Source organism: Chiloscyllium punctatum, chromosome 44, assembly GCF_047496795.1.
Source record: "Chiloscyllium punctatum isolate Juve2018m chromosome 44, sChiPun1.3, whole genome shotgun sequence".
Taxonomy (NCBI): Eukaryota; Metazoa; Chordata; class Chondrichthyes; order Orectolobiformes; family Hemiscylliidae; genus Chiloscyllium; species Chiloscyllium punctatum.
Window position 1 is genome coordinate 38883562 of NC_092782.1, and position 18186 is coordinate 38901747.

Here is an 18186-nt window from a genome sequence, read left to right on the forward strand (position 1 = left end):
ACACTTTGGAGAGAGTGACTATAATTCAGTTACGTTTAGTTTAGCGATGGAAAGGGATAGGTGCAAGCCACAGGGCAAGAGTTGTAGATGGGGGAATGGCAATTATAATGCGATTAGGCAAGACTTAGGATGCATAGAATGGAATAGCAAAATGCAGGGGATGCGGATAATTGAAATGTGGAGCTGGTTTAAGGAACAGATATTGTGTGTCCTTGATAGGTATGTCCCTGTCAGGCAGGGAGGAAGTAATAAGGTAAGGGAACTGTGGTTTACTAAAAAAAAATTGCATCTCTTGTTAAGCGGAAGGAAGAGGCTTATGTGATGATGAGATAAGATGGCTAAGATGAGGCGATGAAGAGTAACAGATTAACTAGGAAGTATTTAAAGAGAGAATTAAGAGGAGCAAGGAGAGGACATGAGCAGTCTATAGCAGGTAGAATAAAGGAGAACCCTAAAGGTTTTCTATAAGTATATGAGGAATAAAAGGATGATTAGGGTAGGAATAGAGCCAGTCAAAGACAGACATGGAAAGTTATGTGTGGGCCCTGTGGAGATTGGAGAGGTGCTAAACGAATATTTCTCATCTGTTTTCACTCAAAATGGAGAATATTATAGGGAAGAAAAATAAGATACAGGATATTAGACTAGAAAGGATCAAGGTTAGTAAGGATGAGGTGTTTTCAATTCTAGAAGGAGTGAAAGTAGAAAAGTTCCCTGGGCCGGATGGGATTTATTCTCTGGGAAGCTAGGGAGGAGATGGCGAAGCCTTTGGCTTTGATCTTTGAGTCATCATTGTCTACAGGTTTAGTACCAGAGGACTGGAGGATTGCAAATGTTGTGCCCTTGTTCACGAAGGGCAGTAGCAATGACCCAGATAATTATACACCAGTGAACCTTGCGTCCTATTGTAGGAAAAGTTTTGAAAGGATTGTAAGAGAGGATTTATAATCTAGCAAGCAACGATTTGATTGCAGATAGTCAACATGATTTCGTCAAGGGCAGGTTGTGTCTCACAAACCTCAGTTTTTTTGAGAAGGTGACCAAGCATGTAGATGAGGGTAGGACAATTGACATGGTGTACATGGACTTCAGTAAAATCTTTGATAAGGTTCCACATGGTAGACTGTTGGAGAAAATGCTGAGGCATGGGATTGAGGGTGATTTATCAGTTTGGATTAGAAACTAGCTTTCTATTAGAAAGCAGCAAGTGGTGGTTGATGGAAAATATTTAGCCTAGAGTCCGGTTACTAGTGGTGTGCCACAAGGACTTGTTTTGGGACCACTGCTGTTTGTCATTTTTATAAATGACTTGGATGCGGGCATAGGTGGATGGGTTAATACATTTGCAGATGATATGAAAGTTGGTGGAGTAGTGGACAGTGTGGAAGAGTGTTGCAGGTTACGGGGGGCTTGGATAAACTGCAGAATTGGGCTCAGGTGGCAAATGGAGTTCAATACGGATAAATGAGAGGTGATTCGCTTTGGTAAGAATAACAGGAAAGCAGAATACTGGATCAGTGGAAAGATTCTTGGTAGTGTGGATGTGTAGAGGGATCTTGGAGTCTGTGTACATAGATCCCTGAAAGTTGCCACCCAGGTTGATAGTGCTGTTAAAAAGGCATACAGTGTGTTAGGTTTTATTGGTAGAGGGATTGAGTTCCAGTGCCGTAATGTCATGCTGCCACTATGCAAGACGCTAGTGCAGTCGCACTTGTATTGTGTACAGTTCTAGTTGCCCCATAATAGGAAGGATGTAGAAGCATTGGAAAGGGTGCAGAGGAGATTTACCAGGACGTTGCCTGGTCTGGAGGGAAGGTTTGTGAGGAAAGCTGGGAGACTTAGCCACCTTCTTTCCAATGAGAACAGACCTAAGAGGGAACTTGATAGATGATCAGAGGATTAGATAGGGTAGAGCGTGCAAGTCTTTTTCCCAGAATGATGACATTAGCTTGTATGAGGGGTCATAGCTACAAATTGAAAGGTGATAGATTTAAGACAGATGTCAGAGGCAGGTTCTTTCCTCAGAATGGTAAGGGCATGGAATGCCCTGCCTGCCAATGTAGTTAACTCAGCCACATTAGGAAGGTTTAAACAATCCTTGGATACACACATGGATGGTGATGGGATAGTGTAGGGGCATATGCTTAGATTAGTTCACAGATCGGCACAACATTGAGAGCTGAAGGGCCTGTTCTGCGTAGTTTGTAGATTTCAACAAGACTTTTGACAGTATCCACATTGTAAACTGAAAGAAAATAGCTCATGGGATCCAGGATAACTTGGCAAGTCAGATACAAAATTGGACTAGTAGCAAGAAACAGAAGGTGGTGGTAGAAGGCTGTTTGTGTGACTGGAACCTGCTGTGTAGTGGCGTACCACAGCGTCTTTAAGTCCCTTCTTGTTTGTCATCCACATCATTTATGTGCATCACAATGTGTTTTTTGGGTGTGAGGCAGCGATGAGGAAATGGTGAAGAGGATGTTGATAAACAACTTTCCAAATGAGAAAAATTGGATGAGTGGTTGACAGAGGATGAAGGTCTTAGGTTATTGAAGAATATAAATGGATTAGTTTGATGGGAAGATCAGTGCTAGATATAATTTAACTTTAAAAAAGAGGTGATGGGGTAGCTAAGAATGCAAGCCTTGGTAGGGAACTTGTGTATAGAACTTTTGTTAGGTGACAGCTATGTATGGTTTTCGTCAGCACACTATGGGAAAGATGTGATTGCATGGGAGGGATGCAATGGAGATTCACCAGGAAGTTGTCTAGGACGGAGCATTTTAGCTATGAAGAGAGGCTGGATAAGCACAAGTTGTTTTCCTTTTGGAGCTGAGAAGGTTGAGGGGACATGGAAAGGGTGGGTAGAAAGCAGCTGTTCTCTCAGGTCGAGGGGCCATTGACAAGGGGAAACACTTTTAAATTGAAAGATAGGAGGTTCAGAGGGGATTTGAGGAAAGATTTTTTTTTCACCCAGAGGGTGGTGGGGATCTGGAATGCACTGTCTGGTAATTTCAACATTGTTGTAACATTTGAGGCGGTTAGCCTAGCGTGGGAAAACTGAACATATTAGTATATTTTTGGCGGTACAGACTCTTAAGGGCTGAAGGGTCTCTTGAGTAATTATAGTTATGTGGACAGACTGGAGAAACTGGAATTATTCTCCTTCAGATTGACAAAGCCAAGAGAAAATTGGTGTTTAAAATAATTAAGCTTGTTATAGATTAGAGAATTTGGCTTGTATATTCTGGCTAGACAGCCAGGTGGGAGTTGCACTTGGGAACATTTACAGAATCCCCATGAAATTGAAGATCCATTTAAAATCTGATAATTGAGTCGTTAATCAGGAAAAGCTAGCCTGTTGTCTGCATAGTGTACTATTATAACACAGCGGTGAACCCTTTTGTTAAAGTGATGGAGAACTCCCCAAATTATACTGTTTAAAGAGAATAATGTCTTTTTTTTAACTCTTAAAGTGAACATTTAAACAGCTATTCACAACTCTAAGCCCCCTTTTCTCTTAACTGTTTATTATCTGCCTCCAGCATTATAATAGTGTTCCAACAAAACACTTATTAAAATTACATCCACTTGATTTCAAAACCACAGTCTTCGGTGTCTGTCTTCCTACTGAAAATCTCCCTGGGTTGTCATCTTTCAAATATGTTTCATATGAAAAGGTTTTTTGATACAAGTGTTTCCTAATTTCTTGAATCTGTGTTGATGGTAGTTGCTCTGTCTGATTTTCAAAATTCCTGCCTTTTTTATATCCCCAACATCTGATCATCTCTGGTTCAATGTTGACAATAAATTCAAACTCCATTGGGTTTTAGTATCATGGGGCATAATTTAAATTGGTTAAATTTGAATTGTCAAAACAGCAACCAACTACGGTATCCATTTCACAGCCAAATATTACACATATGTATACTGAGGCTGCCATCCACTCAGTATACACAGGTACTTGTAAACTCTGTGCAGAACAGAATTTGCTCTCAGTTAAAGGTATAGTACATACCTTCAACTTCATAACAGTACTCTCAAGTAACAATTTGACTGACCACAAACTCTAGTTTAAATTTCAGCTTTAAACATGTATCCCTTCAATACACAGAACAATGATCAGTAGATGAACAATGATCATTAACTGTAATTAATATTTTTCTTCCTAAAGAATTAACTAAAATTAGTGCTGCAAGTTATACAGTGAAGTTGTCATCCCTACATAAAACAGCAATTTTGCCTTATGTAGCAATAGCTTTAACTTTGTTGCAGTCATTAGCTCTAACTTTGATCTTTGGTGTAACAAAACTGGTTACAAATTACATTGAATACTACTATAAAGTTGCTTTGGCTACACTATTTCATAAATATTTTTATACCAATAATGGAGGTAAAGTACTGTATGTCATGAATTATCATTTTCAAAGTCCATTTAATTGGCATGTTTTTTCTATTTCAGGATAAGACTGTGTACCAGTGTTAGTGACAGTGAAGTTGCAAGAGCCAAAAACCTCTTAAAAACAAACATGTTGCTGCAGCTTGATGGTAAAAACAAGGTTTATCTATTTGTAGAGTGTTATTCATGCTTGTTTGAAATATTCATTTGGAATTGTAAAATTTCCAGGATCAACTCCAATCTGTGAAGACATTGGGAGGCAAATGTTGTGTTATAACAGAAGGATTCCAATCCCAGAGCTTGAAGCTCGAATTGAAGTAAGTAAATAAAGTCTGTGTGTTAAAATTCCACATTGTTTCCACGGGCAGCTGTGTTAAACTTAATGACAGATTAAACAAAATTAAACTGTTAAGAACTTGCCTTTATGTAGTTACTTTAAACTAATCAATGCTTTCCATTTTGAACCAGGCTGTTGATGCTAACACAATAAGGGATGTATGCACCAAGTATATCTACAATAAATGTCCTGCAGTTGCAGCTGTGGGTAAGTAGGCATCAAGATACCATGACACTACTGAAGATTATTTCAGTATGTTATAATGCTGTTTTTGTTTTTATTTTTATTCTAGGTCCTATTGAACAGCTCCCAGATTATAACAGAATTTGCAGTGCAATGTACTGGGTGAATGCGTAAATTACACAAGATAAATGTTTATATTCTATTAAATGTAAAATAAAGTGAGACATTTATACTAGATTTTGTCTTTTTATTATCAAATAATCACATGCACAATGATAAAAGGGAGTGGCAACAACTTATTTCTTCGATCGAGCAGTATTAACTTGATCTTGTGCAGCCTTCTTTGCTTTGACCATTTCAACAAGTTCCTGTAAAGTAAGAGCAAAGAGTTCAAAATGCAGAAGTTAAGTTAGCTTTGAAATCAGGTGCAGTAAATGATTTAACCACTATTTCAGGGATCCTGAAATTACATCAAACTAATTAGCATGTGGTATAGAGGTTGTTGTATACCAAAATAATATTTTAAATAAAAGTTCCTAACTTTTTTTAAACTGATTTTTAGTGGTATGTTCACTCAGCTCTGCATTCCTTGAAAAACATTCCAAATCAATCTTTTTGCCTACCTTGTATCTCTTCATACAGTCTCGCTTTGTTCTTCCTGGAACAGTTGCTGCTATCTTTTCCCATCGTTCAGGGGTATTTACTGGATAAGTCTTCAGCGCTTGTTCCAGAAGTTTCTGTTCTTCTGCTGTCCACGGGTTAATGTCATAACCAGGCACTAGCACAAAACACAATCTCTTCACTACTGGAGTAAAAGTCCAAATTGCAATATGGGGTTTTCATGTTTCTAGTCAAAAATAGCTTCCTGCCAACCAGATGTTTCTAAATTCAATCAAGATACCAGTTTGGTATCTCACCACCTAAGATCACGGAGGAGTGTAGGGAACTTTAGAATTCATGGTCATTATCAAATAAACCTTGTTCAATTAAATGAAGCAAATATACAGAAGGTGAAAATAGATACAGGCTCAAGTAAGGGATGTTTTAAGAATAGGTGCTTTGAAATTATATATCACTGGGACTTGATGCCTTCAGGAGGGGGCAGCAAGTTGAACTCTATGCCATCTACAATTGGAGTAGCTCAAGTCTTAACGATGATTGCTTACAGAATTATTTGTTTTCAACATTATTGTTCTTCAGTGTAGTAGGTGCACCAAGTCACAACTGCATCATATAGTAAAATGTGAAGTATGTTCACATACTTTTTATTCCAAAGTGTTTTACCAGAGAATAGCGCCAGTAGCATTAAGTAATTACAATAATTTAGAAGTATTGCATGACATTTTTCCTAAAGCACACTGGAATACTAAGTGGTTTTAGTGGCAATGCTGCACTCATGATTCAGGCTGAAAGTTTTGTAAAGGAAAATACTAAGTGATTCTGCATAGTTTTTAATTTTTCAATGATTCTGATAGAGATTAATTTTAATGTGATTAATGTACTAGTTTAATAACAGAAAAGCACTCATACAAATCACAAATTGAGAAGGGGAGTTTACAAATTCCTTGTATTTTCACGTTTTGTTTTACCTTTGTCCTAAAAATATAACTTTCTTGCTTGAATCACATTAACATCAACTTTTAAATAGTTGTAAATTAATGGACTTTAAGAAATCATGTAGAGATTGTTACCTCATGTCAAATTTATTTCACAACAGATTTATGATTTCTTACCTTCAAACCTCTCTGAAGGAGTTGCCTTATCCACTGCTGCAACTGCTGTACTATGCTCTTTATTGAACTTTTCAAATGCTTTTTTATTTATTTCATCTTTTTGTACAGGATCTGAAGGATAAACAGAAATGATACGTATAGAACTTGTTAAACAGCTGAATTCATATAAAGAATATTACAAAAAGTATTTGTTAGAACTTCTCTGTATTGAAACCAATGAAGTGTTACCATGTCAGTGTACAGATCACAGCTAATATTTCACCTCTTAAACAATGATAACTTTTCAGATTTCCTAACACCACTTTGACACTTTTTTGTCAAATGGTGGATTAGGTTGTTATCTGGAAGATTGGATGAAAGGAGATTACTTACCAAGTTTTTGTAAATTCTTGGCTTTGTTGATTACATCCTTAGCTGTCCTTTTGATTCCACTTGTTGAGTGTGAATTGATAAAATTAGCAATTACTTCCCATCTGGCAAAAGAACAATATTAATTGATTATTAGGATTAATTATTAGCTTTCTGCTCTTTAGCAAATTGGATGCAGTGTATTTTCTTTATCTTCCCTTCCAAATTCCATTGAAAACAGTGTGGTAGATTTGTTGTAGTTGGATAGATGGATGTACATTTTTCTCAATGTTTTAATTTATGTTAACAAAGCTTCAGTCTAAAAATGACTGGTCAGATGACTTTGGTACAATGGTGGTTTGTAGCAGATACCACTGTTAAATTATATCATAGACAAGTTGCTGGAAAAATTGAACACCCATGGAACAATTATTCAGCTTTAGAGGATGAATAGTGTAAGGGGAAAAAAGTTGAGTCAGTGATTCCTTCTATTAGGAACAATTAACATGAAGTTGACATAAAGTATCCATTTCAGTGCTGATCACTAGGGCCAATGTGAGGAAGGTGGAAAATTCAGAGCGTCAATAAATCAACCAAGTCAAGTTCTATAATTTTTTGGAAATATTATTTTTGTTGACCTACCTTCCTTTACTCTCCTCCTCCCACAAGAAAAACATGAAACAAATACCTGTAACTTATAATTTCATGTTTAGTTCCAAGATGCATTCTCACAATATTCAATTTTTTTTTTGCTATGTGTTACCTTGCATTAGTTCCAGCAGGAAAGATATTTACACCTTTTATTAACAGCTGCAAGTCATCCTCTAGCCATGCTTTGCTTCCTCCTCCACATCCTGTAGCATGATCAGAGCTTTTTGTAGCCTGGCGCATTCGTGCTTCAGCTTCCTCCTTCTCTTTTGCTAACTGTGCGTTCACCTCTTGGATCTTAAGAATCAATTCAAATTGTCAAATTCCTATTTTCAATACATTTGTTCAACATCAATTTTCTATCACCTGGATCTGCTAGAGATGTCATCATTTTGCATACTCGCTGGAACTTAATGCTACAGTACACCATAGAACAGAAGACAAGTGTGCACTGCTTGTCAAAGAAAGTAGCTTGTTCCCAATTATCAAATGTCTTAGTGTTCAGTGGTTTCTTTTGGTGAGAATTATGCATTAATTTTGCCTGTTCATACACAAAGCAAATTATAGTTCAGCTAATTCAGTTACTTTGTATGGAAAGGAAAAGTGAACGGTGGCGGGGTTGGAATTTACACTTTAATTGCTTAAGCAAGTACAAGTTTGTAAGTTAGTGCTAACACTCCATACATGTAGTGTATTAATACTTTGCTGAAGGATATAAATATAGGTTTAGCTATGATCTTAATTTAACACAACTGTTCTCTCAAGTATTACCAACAGTATTTCCCACTTGTGCATAAAGCTCTCTTCAAATACAATCCAAATTTTAAAGTATAGACATTATACTGCTGTGATGTTACAGTACAGCCCAGTCTAGCAGGCTCAAGGGGGAAACATAGCCTACTACTGTTCTACCCAGAAAATATCGAAGATACTCTGCTTCTCCACTCCCTGACCTGCTGAATATCCAGTATTTCCAGTTTTTATTATAGTTCATACCTGTTTCTCTATCGCAGCCTGGCCTTCATCCCTTGTGCTTGATGCAAGTACTTCATTTAAGGCTTGGAGGCTGGAAAGGAAAAAGACAAAACAAATCAAAATCTACTAAATAAAATAGCATGATCAGGCTTTCTGGGCAGACTAATATTTCTAGACCTATTATATAAATGAATACAGGAGGTATGGTTAGTAAGTTTACAGATGACACCAAATTTGGTGGCATATTTAGCCAGAAAGGTTACCTCAGTACAACGGGACCTTATCAGAGGGGCTGAGGAATGGCAGATGGAGTTTAATTTAGATAAATGTGAGATAAATTTTGGAAAGGCAAATCAGGGCAGAGTTATACATTTAATGGTAATCTCCTGGGGAAGTGTTGCTGAACAAAGATTTGCAGTGCAGATTAATAGTTCTCCCAGCTGAGCTGAGCGAAGGCAGACAGATAGCATTGAAGGTGGTGGTCTTTGTGTTGCAGACTAAGGAGCTCAGCTCAGGGTCAACTATGATGGCTGAAGTTGCTGATTCAACTTGAAACATTGCTAATGGTTAAAATTATGTTTTCTACACTGCGTGAAGTAATAAAACATTTTATGCTATAATTTCAGATTCGGGCATTTGCATTACAACAAAGTATCATGCATTATATTTCTTTTAGGGACACTTCACAGAGATCAGGAACATGTATATGAACACAAATTTTAGACAAATTAATAAACTGTTCGCCTGGAATTATGCAGATAAAGAAGCTTTGAGTAAAAAGTTACTTACCTCACTAGTTCAAGTCGATCGCAGAGTTTCTCCACATCCTCCATCATTTTTACATTTTCAGCATGGTTATCAGTGAAGTAGTTCCAATTCTTTGAAAATAAAATGTTTCATTTTTATAATTATTGGATTTTGCATTGATTATTTTAAGTTAGCACTGATTATAACTACAGATGCCAATGGTTGTTAATATAATTCTCAAAACTATTTGTACAGTGATAGCAGCGTACAAACAGAATGTCGATAACAGGGTCAGATGTCAAGACAAAAACAAGATCCCAAGTATACTAACTGGTGTAACATAGCCATTAAATCAAACCAAAGGCTCAAATTTCAATCCCTCATTACTAGTTTTTGTGTTTTGTCTGCAAAATGTTTACTCTCAGGTTATTGTCGTAAAACAGCTTGTAATTGGACAAAAATATCTCCTTTATAGGAAGGGAGAGAAAGATAATACAGCTGGTGCAGACACAATGGGCTGAACAGCCCTCTTCTATGTCATTACAGTTCTGCGACAGTAATTGTTTATAGTAGACTTTCTAAATGTTTATTGAAAACTGGTAGGCGAGATCAGACCAGAACAGCGAGTACATCACATCCAGAATCAATTATAGTATTCTATATGGAGTTCTGGTCTCATCTCCGATTTATGGGCAGGAGTCACTGAAGTATGCAAAGAAAAGGGAGATAATAATTCTAGATTTGAAATTCAATTCAAAAAGGGTTGAAAGAAGGCAGGGCTGTTTTCTGTAGAAAATGGAAATCTCAAACTCAAATAGGTAACCTCAAATTCTTGTAGGATCAATACAAGAAAGTGGAGTGTAGATATGGAAGTACACAGCTTTCATGATGAACACAAAGGACAGATGTAAAACTCAGCTCATGATGTACAGGATCCCAACATTTTGAATCTGCTCTGCTAAAGAGCACAGTGGAACAGGGACGTGGAGATAGTGATTCGAATAGATTTTGCAGCAGGGATTGAAGTTAAATCACTTTAGTCTTCCAAATATTGAAAATCATTCAAAACTTGACATGATACAAGTCTTCAACATGCTGTCAGAATGCAAAATAAGTGAAGAGACAAAGTTTGATATTAACATATAAAAGCCATGTGAAAACTGACCCAACCCTCGTAAATGTGTCACTAAAGGAGAAGTATGCAAATAATGAAAAGGTTAATTGAAGTGATGATGGATGGGTAGGTCTCTTGGAGAAGCAGAGGAGAGAAATTGGTAGAGAATGGCATGAAGGAACAATTATGAACACTGTAGAAAGGTCAAGGAGTATCAGGAGAGATCGTGCATGATTCTGACTCAAAGGACATCATTCATGATTTTTGAGTTGCACTGCTTTAGTAACTTTATAAGGACTAAACCAACTTGGAGGTTGAGAAGAGCATGAGCTGGAAAGCAACATATAGTGCTTGGAAATCAATATGACACTGCACAAGTTTGACAGTTATACAGCTCTGAAATAGACCCTTCAGTCCAACTAGTACATGCCAAACATAATCCCAGACTAAGTTAGTCCCATCTGCCTACTCCTGGCCCATATCCCTGCAAACCTTCCCCATTCTTATTTATCTTATAAATGTTGTAATTGTGCCTGCATCTACCACTTCCTCAGAAAATTCAACTCGTGCAAACCACGGTGTGTAAAGATTTGCCCCTTTGTCTTTTCTAAATCTCTTTCATCTCACCTTAAAAGTGTTTCCCCAGTCTTGGAAATAGCCCATCCGTTAATCCTATCTATAATCCTCATTATTTTGTAAACCTGTATAAGATAACCTCTCAACCTCCTACGCTCCAGTGAACAAAACATCCCAGCCTATCTTTAATCGATAAAAGAAAGTGGGTACCCAAACAAAAAATGCTATTAATTTCCTTTCAGCTAATTTGATGTTTAATTAATGCTCTTTCACAAGGGATGGAAATATCTTGCTTTGCAATTTGTCAGCTGTAATCGTGTATCTATTGGGTTTAATGACAGCAGCTATACATGTCACATCACAAATCCTAACTGATTCAGCATTATATAATTGATATCAACATGGGAGTACCTGGTGGGGAGAAAACAGTGAGAATAGAAGCTTGGAAGCAATAAAAAAAATTACAAAAACAGGTAGGTGGAAAGTTACCTGTAAGATAGAAATTCTGCTGTTAAAAGACTAGCAAAAAGAAAGACTGCCCAATAATTTTCAAAGGCAATAATATCCATCCAAGTATGACATATATGGAGGAAACTGTGGGAGTGGATTCATGGTTGATTCAATGAATTTTGCATTAGCAAATAGAAGGAGAGGAAACTGATTATTGGGACAGAAAACTAAAAGATTGCAAAAGTCTTCTATTCAAGTGCTGCCTTCGTGGCAAAAAGCAGGGACAGCAACAAACTCTAATTGGATAACATAAACGTTAATGAGGCTTTTTCTATCTCATATAGAGCAATTACCTTTCTCTGGTTTGGCATTAAAATTTCTTCAGTTCCTGTCTACCAACCCCAACTTAAACAGCACTTTTGGTAGCACTTTAATGCATGTTAACCTATATCATACTTTGATGTTAGTCAAGAGAAATTGAATTAGAATACTGCATCTAAAAAAGCTATCTGTTTTTTAATTTATCATGGTCCTCGTGCTGTAGGTCACATTTCTGTTTGTCTGCTCCATACAGAGGCTTGCTTTAAAATCACACATTTGACTCATGATTTTTCATCTACAGTAAATCCTCTGTATCCATGCAATCAACTTGTGAATTCTCCTATCTGGATCAAAACAATAAAGTAACAAAAGTCAGTATTCACAGGCAAAGATTATATGTTTTAACCTATTTTAATTAATTCTGCCCTTGTGAATTTCATCATTTACAGAGATTCTTAGGAATGGAAGACTCATGGATACAGAGAAATGACAGTACTGACTTTGGAAATTATTTTGATATTCAAGATGCAAGCCCAGAGCAGACCAACCACACAAAAAATAAGACATGCATCACACCTTACAGACTGTACGAAGCTTTTGTCGTTCTTTCTTAATTGCTTTCTTCTGAGTTTCCTTTTCCTTCTTTGTTTGCAAGGCCTGTTGTCTGGCTTCTTCTTCTTCCTTCTCTTTGGCCAACCGGGCAACTTCTAATTCTGCCTGTTTTTGCTTATATTTGAAGAACAACAGAAGCATTTTGAATGTCTTTATAAAAGATGACAAAATTCTGAGATAATTTGGTTTGAGCAAGCAAATTTAATTGGTGCATTATGGATTCCTTTACCCTAAACCAGTTTGATTTAAAGACCAAATCAAATCACAAAATTCATGGCATTAAAAATGCATTTTGAAATAATTTAAGTGTCTGAAAATGTACAATTTTGTTACAGTAATTTATCCTAAATATTTAAAAGTATTCTTAAAACTTATTAGAGTGTGGTGACAATGTTGGTCAGCATTTCTTATTTGAATCAGATACAGTGCTTGGAACCCATTTTTGACTTTCCTCAGTTGTCTCACAATGCACTTTTCTACAACGTCCTACATTCATACATCTGAGATGGCCTGGTTCTAGTACTTTTTTTTATATTTTATTGATCTGCAAATAAGGATGAAAAGAGACTTGACACTTCTTATGGTTAAAGTGTATTAAGACGCGTACATTTGGTAAACATTCAATATATTGTACAGAATTCAATCCGGCCAAAGACAGAAAGGATGCGAATTTTTTTGTGATCATGTAATTACAGCACATTTTACAATCTCCACGAAAATGCAAAAACATCTTGCCATTTCAAGTAGCTAGAATTATTAGACTTAAGGTGCTTTAGTAGTCCCTTTTTATATCTTCGGCCAAAAATGTGGACAAAGGTATTTGCATAAACTCAACAAAGTGAGCTCAGCATTTTAGCATTCAAGGTAGTTAGAGCGTGTAAGACCATAAGACATAGGAGTGGAAGTAAGGCCATTCGGCCCATCGAGTCCACTCCGCCATTCAATCATGGCTGATGCGCATTTCAGCTCCACTTGCCAGCGTTCTCCCCGCATTTCAGCTCCACTTGCCAGCGTTCTCCCCGTAGCCCTTAATTCCTCTAGACAACAAGAACCTATCAATCTCGGCCTTGAAGACATTTAGCGTCCCGGCTTCCACTGCACTCCGTGGCAATGAATTCCACAGGCCCACCACTCTCTGGCTGAAGAAATGTCTCCGCATTTCCGTTCTGAAATGACCCCCTCTAATTCTAAGGCTGTGTCCACGGGTCCTCGTCTCCTCGCCTAACAGAAACAATTTTCTAGCATCCACCTTTTCAAAGCCATGTATTATTTTGTACGTCTCTATTAGATCTCCCCTTAATCTTCTAAACTCCAACGAATACAATCCCAGTATCCTCAGCCGTTCCTCATATGCTAGACCTGTCATTCCAGGGATCATCCGTGTGAATCTCCGCTGGACACGTTCCAGTGCCAGTATGTCCTTCCTGAGGTGTGGGGACCAAAACTGGACACAGTACTCCAAATGGGGCCTAACCAGAGCTTTATAAAGTCTTAGTAGTACATCTCTGCTTTTATATTCCAACCCTCTTGAGATAAGAGACAACATTGCATTCGCTTTCTTAATCACAGACTCAACCTGCATGTTTACCTTTAGAGAATCCTCGACTAGCACTCCCAGATCCCTTTGTGCTTTGGCTTTATTAAGTTTCTCACCATTTAGAAAGTAGTCCATTCCTATATTCTTTTTGCCAAAGTGCAAGACCTCGCACTTGCTCACGTTAAATTCCATCAGCCATTTCCTGGACCACTCTCCCAACCTGTCTAGATCCTTCTGTAGCCTCCCCACTTCCTCAGTACTACCTGCCTGTCTACCTAACTTTGTATCATCGGCAAACTTCGCTAGAATGCCCCCGGTTCCCTCATCCAAATCATTAATATATAATGCGAACAGCTGTGGCCCCAGCACCGAACCCTGCGGGACACCGCTCGTCACCGGCTGCCATTCTGAAAAAGAACCTTTTATCCCAATACAAGATGAAGTTCATACTAACAACAGAACATGATCTTGCTGGATTATATATATGGGAAGAAAAGCAAAGGACAAGGTAAAGGTAGTGCTTTGAAAACTATTTTTCAAGTTGACATGATTTTAACTCCCCACTTTCTGAATGGCAATTATTTTGGGGTAAGCGATGGCAGAGTGGTATTGGACTGTAAATCTAGAGACCAAGTAATGTTCTGAGGATACTGGTTTGAATCCCACCACGGCAGATGGTGGAATTTGAATTCAAAAAAACTAATGATGATCATGAATCCACTGGTGATTGTTGAAATAAACCCTTCTGGCTCACTAACATCCTTTAGGGAATGAAATTGCCACCTTGATTGGATCTGGGCTACATGTGACTTCAGATCCACAGCAATGTGGTTGACTCTTAAATGCTCTCTGGATGATAAATACTGGCCAAGCCAACAAAGCCTTCATCCAGTGTACGCATAAGAAACAAACTACTGACTGAAAAAAACCAACCTGGCCAGCTGTGACCACTTTCCATTAACGAATGTACATTGATTTTCAAGATATTTTTGTTACAATGTGGTCCCAGATTCCAATAAAAATAAAATAATAAAGTGGCTTAATAATATTCAGTACTCTGCGCAATCCAAAGATGGAGGATGGGAAAAAGCCACTCCTTTTCTGAAGTTTTCTCAGTGTTGGAGCAGATTTCCTCAAATTCTAGCAACAGTAATTACTGCTTTATAAGCTGTTGCATCATTTTGAAACTTTGGGGAGGAGAAAAATCAAAACAACGGCGCTTTAGAAAGGAGGAAGAGAGACAAAGAGAAGGACCACATGAGAAGTGAAACAAATAAACCTACACTGCTGTCTGATTCAACAGTGAATCTGCACAGCTAACTGCCTCTTCTGTTTGATTAAGTATCTCTGGACATCAGAGTTCATCGAAGAAAAATAAAGAGTGAAATTCACAACTCACCTTGGAGATATTAGTGTGGGGGAGCTCACAGCAGGGGGGCAGCTAAGTGACTAGTTTAAAGTGTAACCTTACTGCTTTTTTTTCATGTAATATACAATAGTGAGTAGAGTTTTTTTTGGATTATATGATTTTATTGAGATTTGGCTCTTGACTGAACTTTAAAAATATAAAAACATCGGTACTAAGTTAACCTGGAGCAGTGTTTTTAGAGGAGTAAGAATGTGCTCTTTTCTGAATCTGAAGATTGTTAAGGTGCACAGATGGCCTTTAGTACAGTGGTGTGCTCTTCCTGTCCGATGTTACTGGTAATTTTGTCCACAGGAAGTCTGGTTGTGAACCTTGTCAGATTGCACAGATCGATTAAAACGGTCAAACGGTAAATTAGAGGCAATGAGGAATTTACAGGAACTAGGTGGTGTGATGGACGGCAGTTGCAAGAAGCAAGATAAACCAAAGATACAGTCAGGTAGATGGGTTCCCTCCAGGAAAGGTAGGAGAGGGAAGTAAAAACAATGACTGCAGATGCTGGAAACCAGATTCTGGATTAGTGGTGCTGGAAGAGCACAGCAGTTCAGGCAGCATCCAAGGAGTAGGCAGTGCAGAAGTCTCCTGTGGCCATCCTCATCTCAAACAAGTATGCTGTTTTGGAAAATGTAGGGGGTGATGGACTCTCAAGGGAATGTCGCACTGACAGCCAGTTTCTGAGAATAGCTCTAATGTAATGACAGGTATGTCAGGTTCCAAGCAATCAATTGATATAGGGAATTCTCTAATCAGAGGCACAGACAGACATTTGTGCCCTATACTGAGAATGCTGTGTTTGCCTCCCTGGTGCCAGGATTAAGGATATCTATGAGAGGATGCAGAATATTCTCAAAGGGGAGTGGGACCAGCAGGAAGTCATTGCACACATTAGAACTAACAACATAGGAAGAGAAAAGGATGGGATTCTGAAGAGGGAATATAAGTAGTTAGGAAGGAATTTTTTTAAAAAGATCCTCAAGGGTAGTAATATCTGGATTATTTCTGGTGTGACAAGACAGTAAGAATAGGAATAGGAGGATAGAGCAGATGTATGCATGGCTGAGGAGCTGGTGCAGGGGAGAAGGATTCACATTTTTGGATAATTGGAATGTCGTCTGGGGTAGGAGTGATGTGTACACGAAGGACAGATTGCACCTGAATCGGATGGAGACTAATATACTAACGGTCTGCCCAGGAGGTAGGTGGCTATGTGGGTGTATCACACACCAGGGAGAAAGTGAGAAACGAGATCAGTCTGAGACTAGTATGGTTGGGAAAAGGAGCAAGTCATACATTCAGGGCAGGCAGGAACAAAGCAGACAAGGTAAGACTGATAAATTAAACTGCATTTAATTTAATGCGAGAGGCGCGGTGGGAAACATAGTACTGAGGTGTCACAGCAATTACAGAGATATGGCTCAGAAATGGACAGAATCAGCAGCACAATGTTCCAGGGTATAGATGCTATAGAAAAGATAAAAAGTGGGGAGGGGCAAAATAAGATGGAGAAATGGCATTGTTCATTAGAGGTAACATTACAGCTGTACTTGGGGAGGTTAGGGAGGATATTCCTGGGAATACATCCAGGGAGATTATTTGAGTGAAACTGAGAAATAAAAAAGGGATAATCACCTTATTGGGAGTGTACTTTATACCCCCCAATAGTCAGCAGGAAATTGAGAAACAAAATTTGTAAGATGTCAGTTATTTGTAAGAATAATAGGGTGGTTATAGTAGAGGATTTTACCTTTCCAAATATAGACTGGGACTGCCATAGTGTTAAGGATTTAGATGAAGAGGAATTTGTCAAGTGTGTACAAGAAAAGGTTCTGATTGAGTATGTGGATATACCTACTAGAGAAGGTGCAAACTTGACATACTCTTGGGAAATAAGGCAGGGCAGGTGACTGAGGTGTCAAGTGGGGGTGCACTTTGGGGCCAGTGGACATAATTCTATTAGTTTTAAAACAGTGATAGGGATAGACTGGATCTAAAAGTTAAAGTTCTAATTGAAGGCAGGCCAATGTTGATAGTATTAGGCAAGAGAGCTGAGGAGTGACCTTATAGAGGTTTATAAAATCATGACAGGCATGGATAGGGTAAATAGACAAAGTATTCTCCCTGCGGTGGGGGAGTCCAGAACTAGAGCGCATAAATTGAGGGTGAGAGGGGAAGGATTTAACAGGGACCTGAGGGGCAATTTTTCCACGGAGAGGGTGATGTGTGTATGGTATGAGCTGCTAGAGGAAGTGGTGCATGCTGATACAATTACAACATTTAAAAGGCATCTGGATGGGCATATGAATAGGAAAGGTTGAGAGAAATATGGGCCAAATGCTGGCAAATGGGACTAGATTAACTTAGTATATCTGGTTTGTATGGATGAGTTGTACGAAAGGGTCTATTTCTGCATTGTATATCTCTAAGACACTCTTTGTTAGGAAAGTGCTTGTATTATCTTGATGAACAATAGTATCAAATAAATATGAAACTCTCTCATTTTAAAGTAACTACTAAAAATACTACATTACATGTAAATTGCAGTACAGCTTTCTATACTCCTTGGTGAAAGATTCAGTGAAGCCCTTTTCTGTTCACCAAGCAGTCAGTTCAACCAGCCCCTCATGTCCCTCTTTGCCATCCTCCTTAAATCACTGATCTGTGCCCTCCCTCCACCTTCCTCACTAGTCACTCATTCATCCTCTCCTTTTTCACCCTATTCCAGCTGGAATTTTATACCTTGTCTGTAAATTGGAGCGCTAGACCTGACACAAACAGCAGCC

General features: G+C 38.2%; 2 protein-coding genes across 3 annotated transcripts in view; one reads left to right on the top strand and one right to left on the bottom strand.

Moving 5' to 3' along the window:
• pmpcb (peptidase, mitochondrial processing subunit beta) overlaps nucleotides 1-5154 on the top strand; it is a 30300-nt gene extending 25146 nt beyond the window's left edge. The window contains exons 10-13 of the mRNA XM_072562673.1: nucleotides 4463-4548; nucleotides 4628-4716; nucleotides 4868-4943; nucleotides 5029-5154. Of these exons, the coding sequence (XP_072418774.1) occupies nucleotides 4463-4548; nucleotides 4628-4716; nucleotides 4868-4943; nucleotides 5029-5093 (316 nt within the window). The 3' untranslated portion in view covers nucleotides 5094-5154. The remainder of the gene's footprint in view (nucleotides 1-4462; nucleotides 4549-4627; nucleotides 4717-4867; nucleotides 4944-5028) is intronic.
• Nucleotides 5146-18186, bottom strand: part of dnajc2 (DnaJ (Hsp40) homolog, subfamily C, member 2) — a 44027-nt gene continuing 30986 nt past the window's right edge. For both annotated transcript variants that reach the window (XM_072562671.1, XM_072562672.1), the window contains 8 exons: nucleotides 12408-12557; nucleotides 9413-9501; nucleotides 8645-8714; nucleotides 7764-7945; nucleotides 7025-7125; nucleotides 6653-6763; nucleotides 5543-5697; nucleotides 5146-5287 (listed from right to left, as the gene is read on the bottom strand). In XM_072562671.1, the coding sequence (XP_072418772.1) occupies nucleotides 5216-5287; nucleotides 5543-5697; nucleotides 6653-6763; nucleotides 7025-7125; nucleotides 7764-7945; nucleotides 8645-8714; nucleotides 9413-9501; nucleotides 12408-12557 (930 nt within the window). In that variant the 3' untranslated portion in view covers nucleotides 5146-5215. The remainder of the gene's footprint in view (nucleotides 5288-5542; nucleotides 5698-6652; nucleotides 6764-7024; nucleotides 7126-7763; nucleotides 7946-8644; nucleotides 8715-9412; nucleotides 9502-12407; nucleotides 12558-18186) is intronic.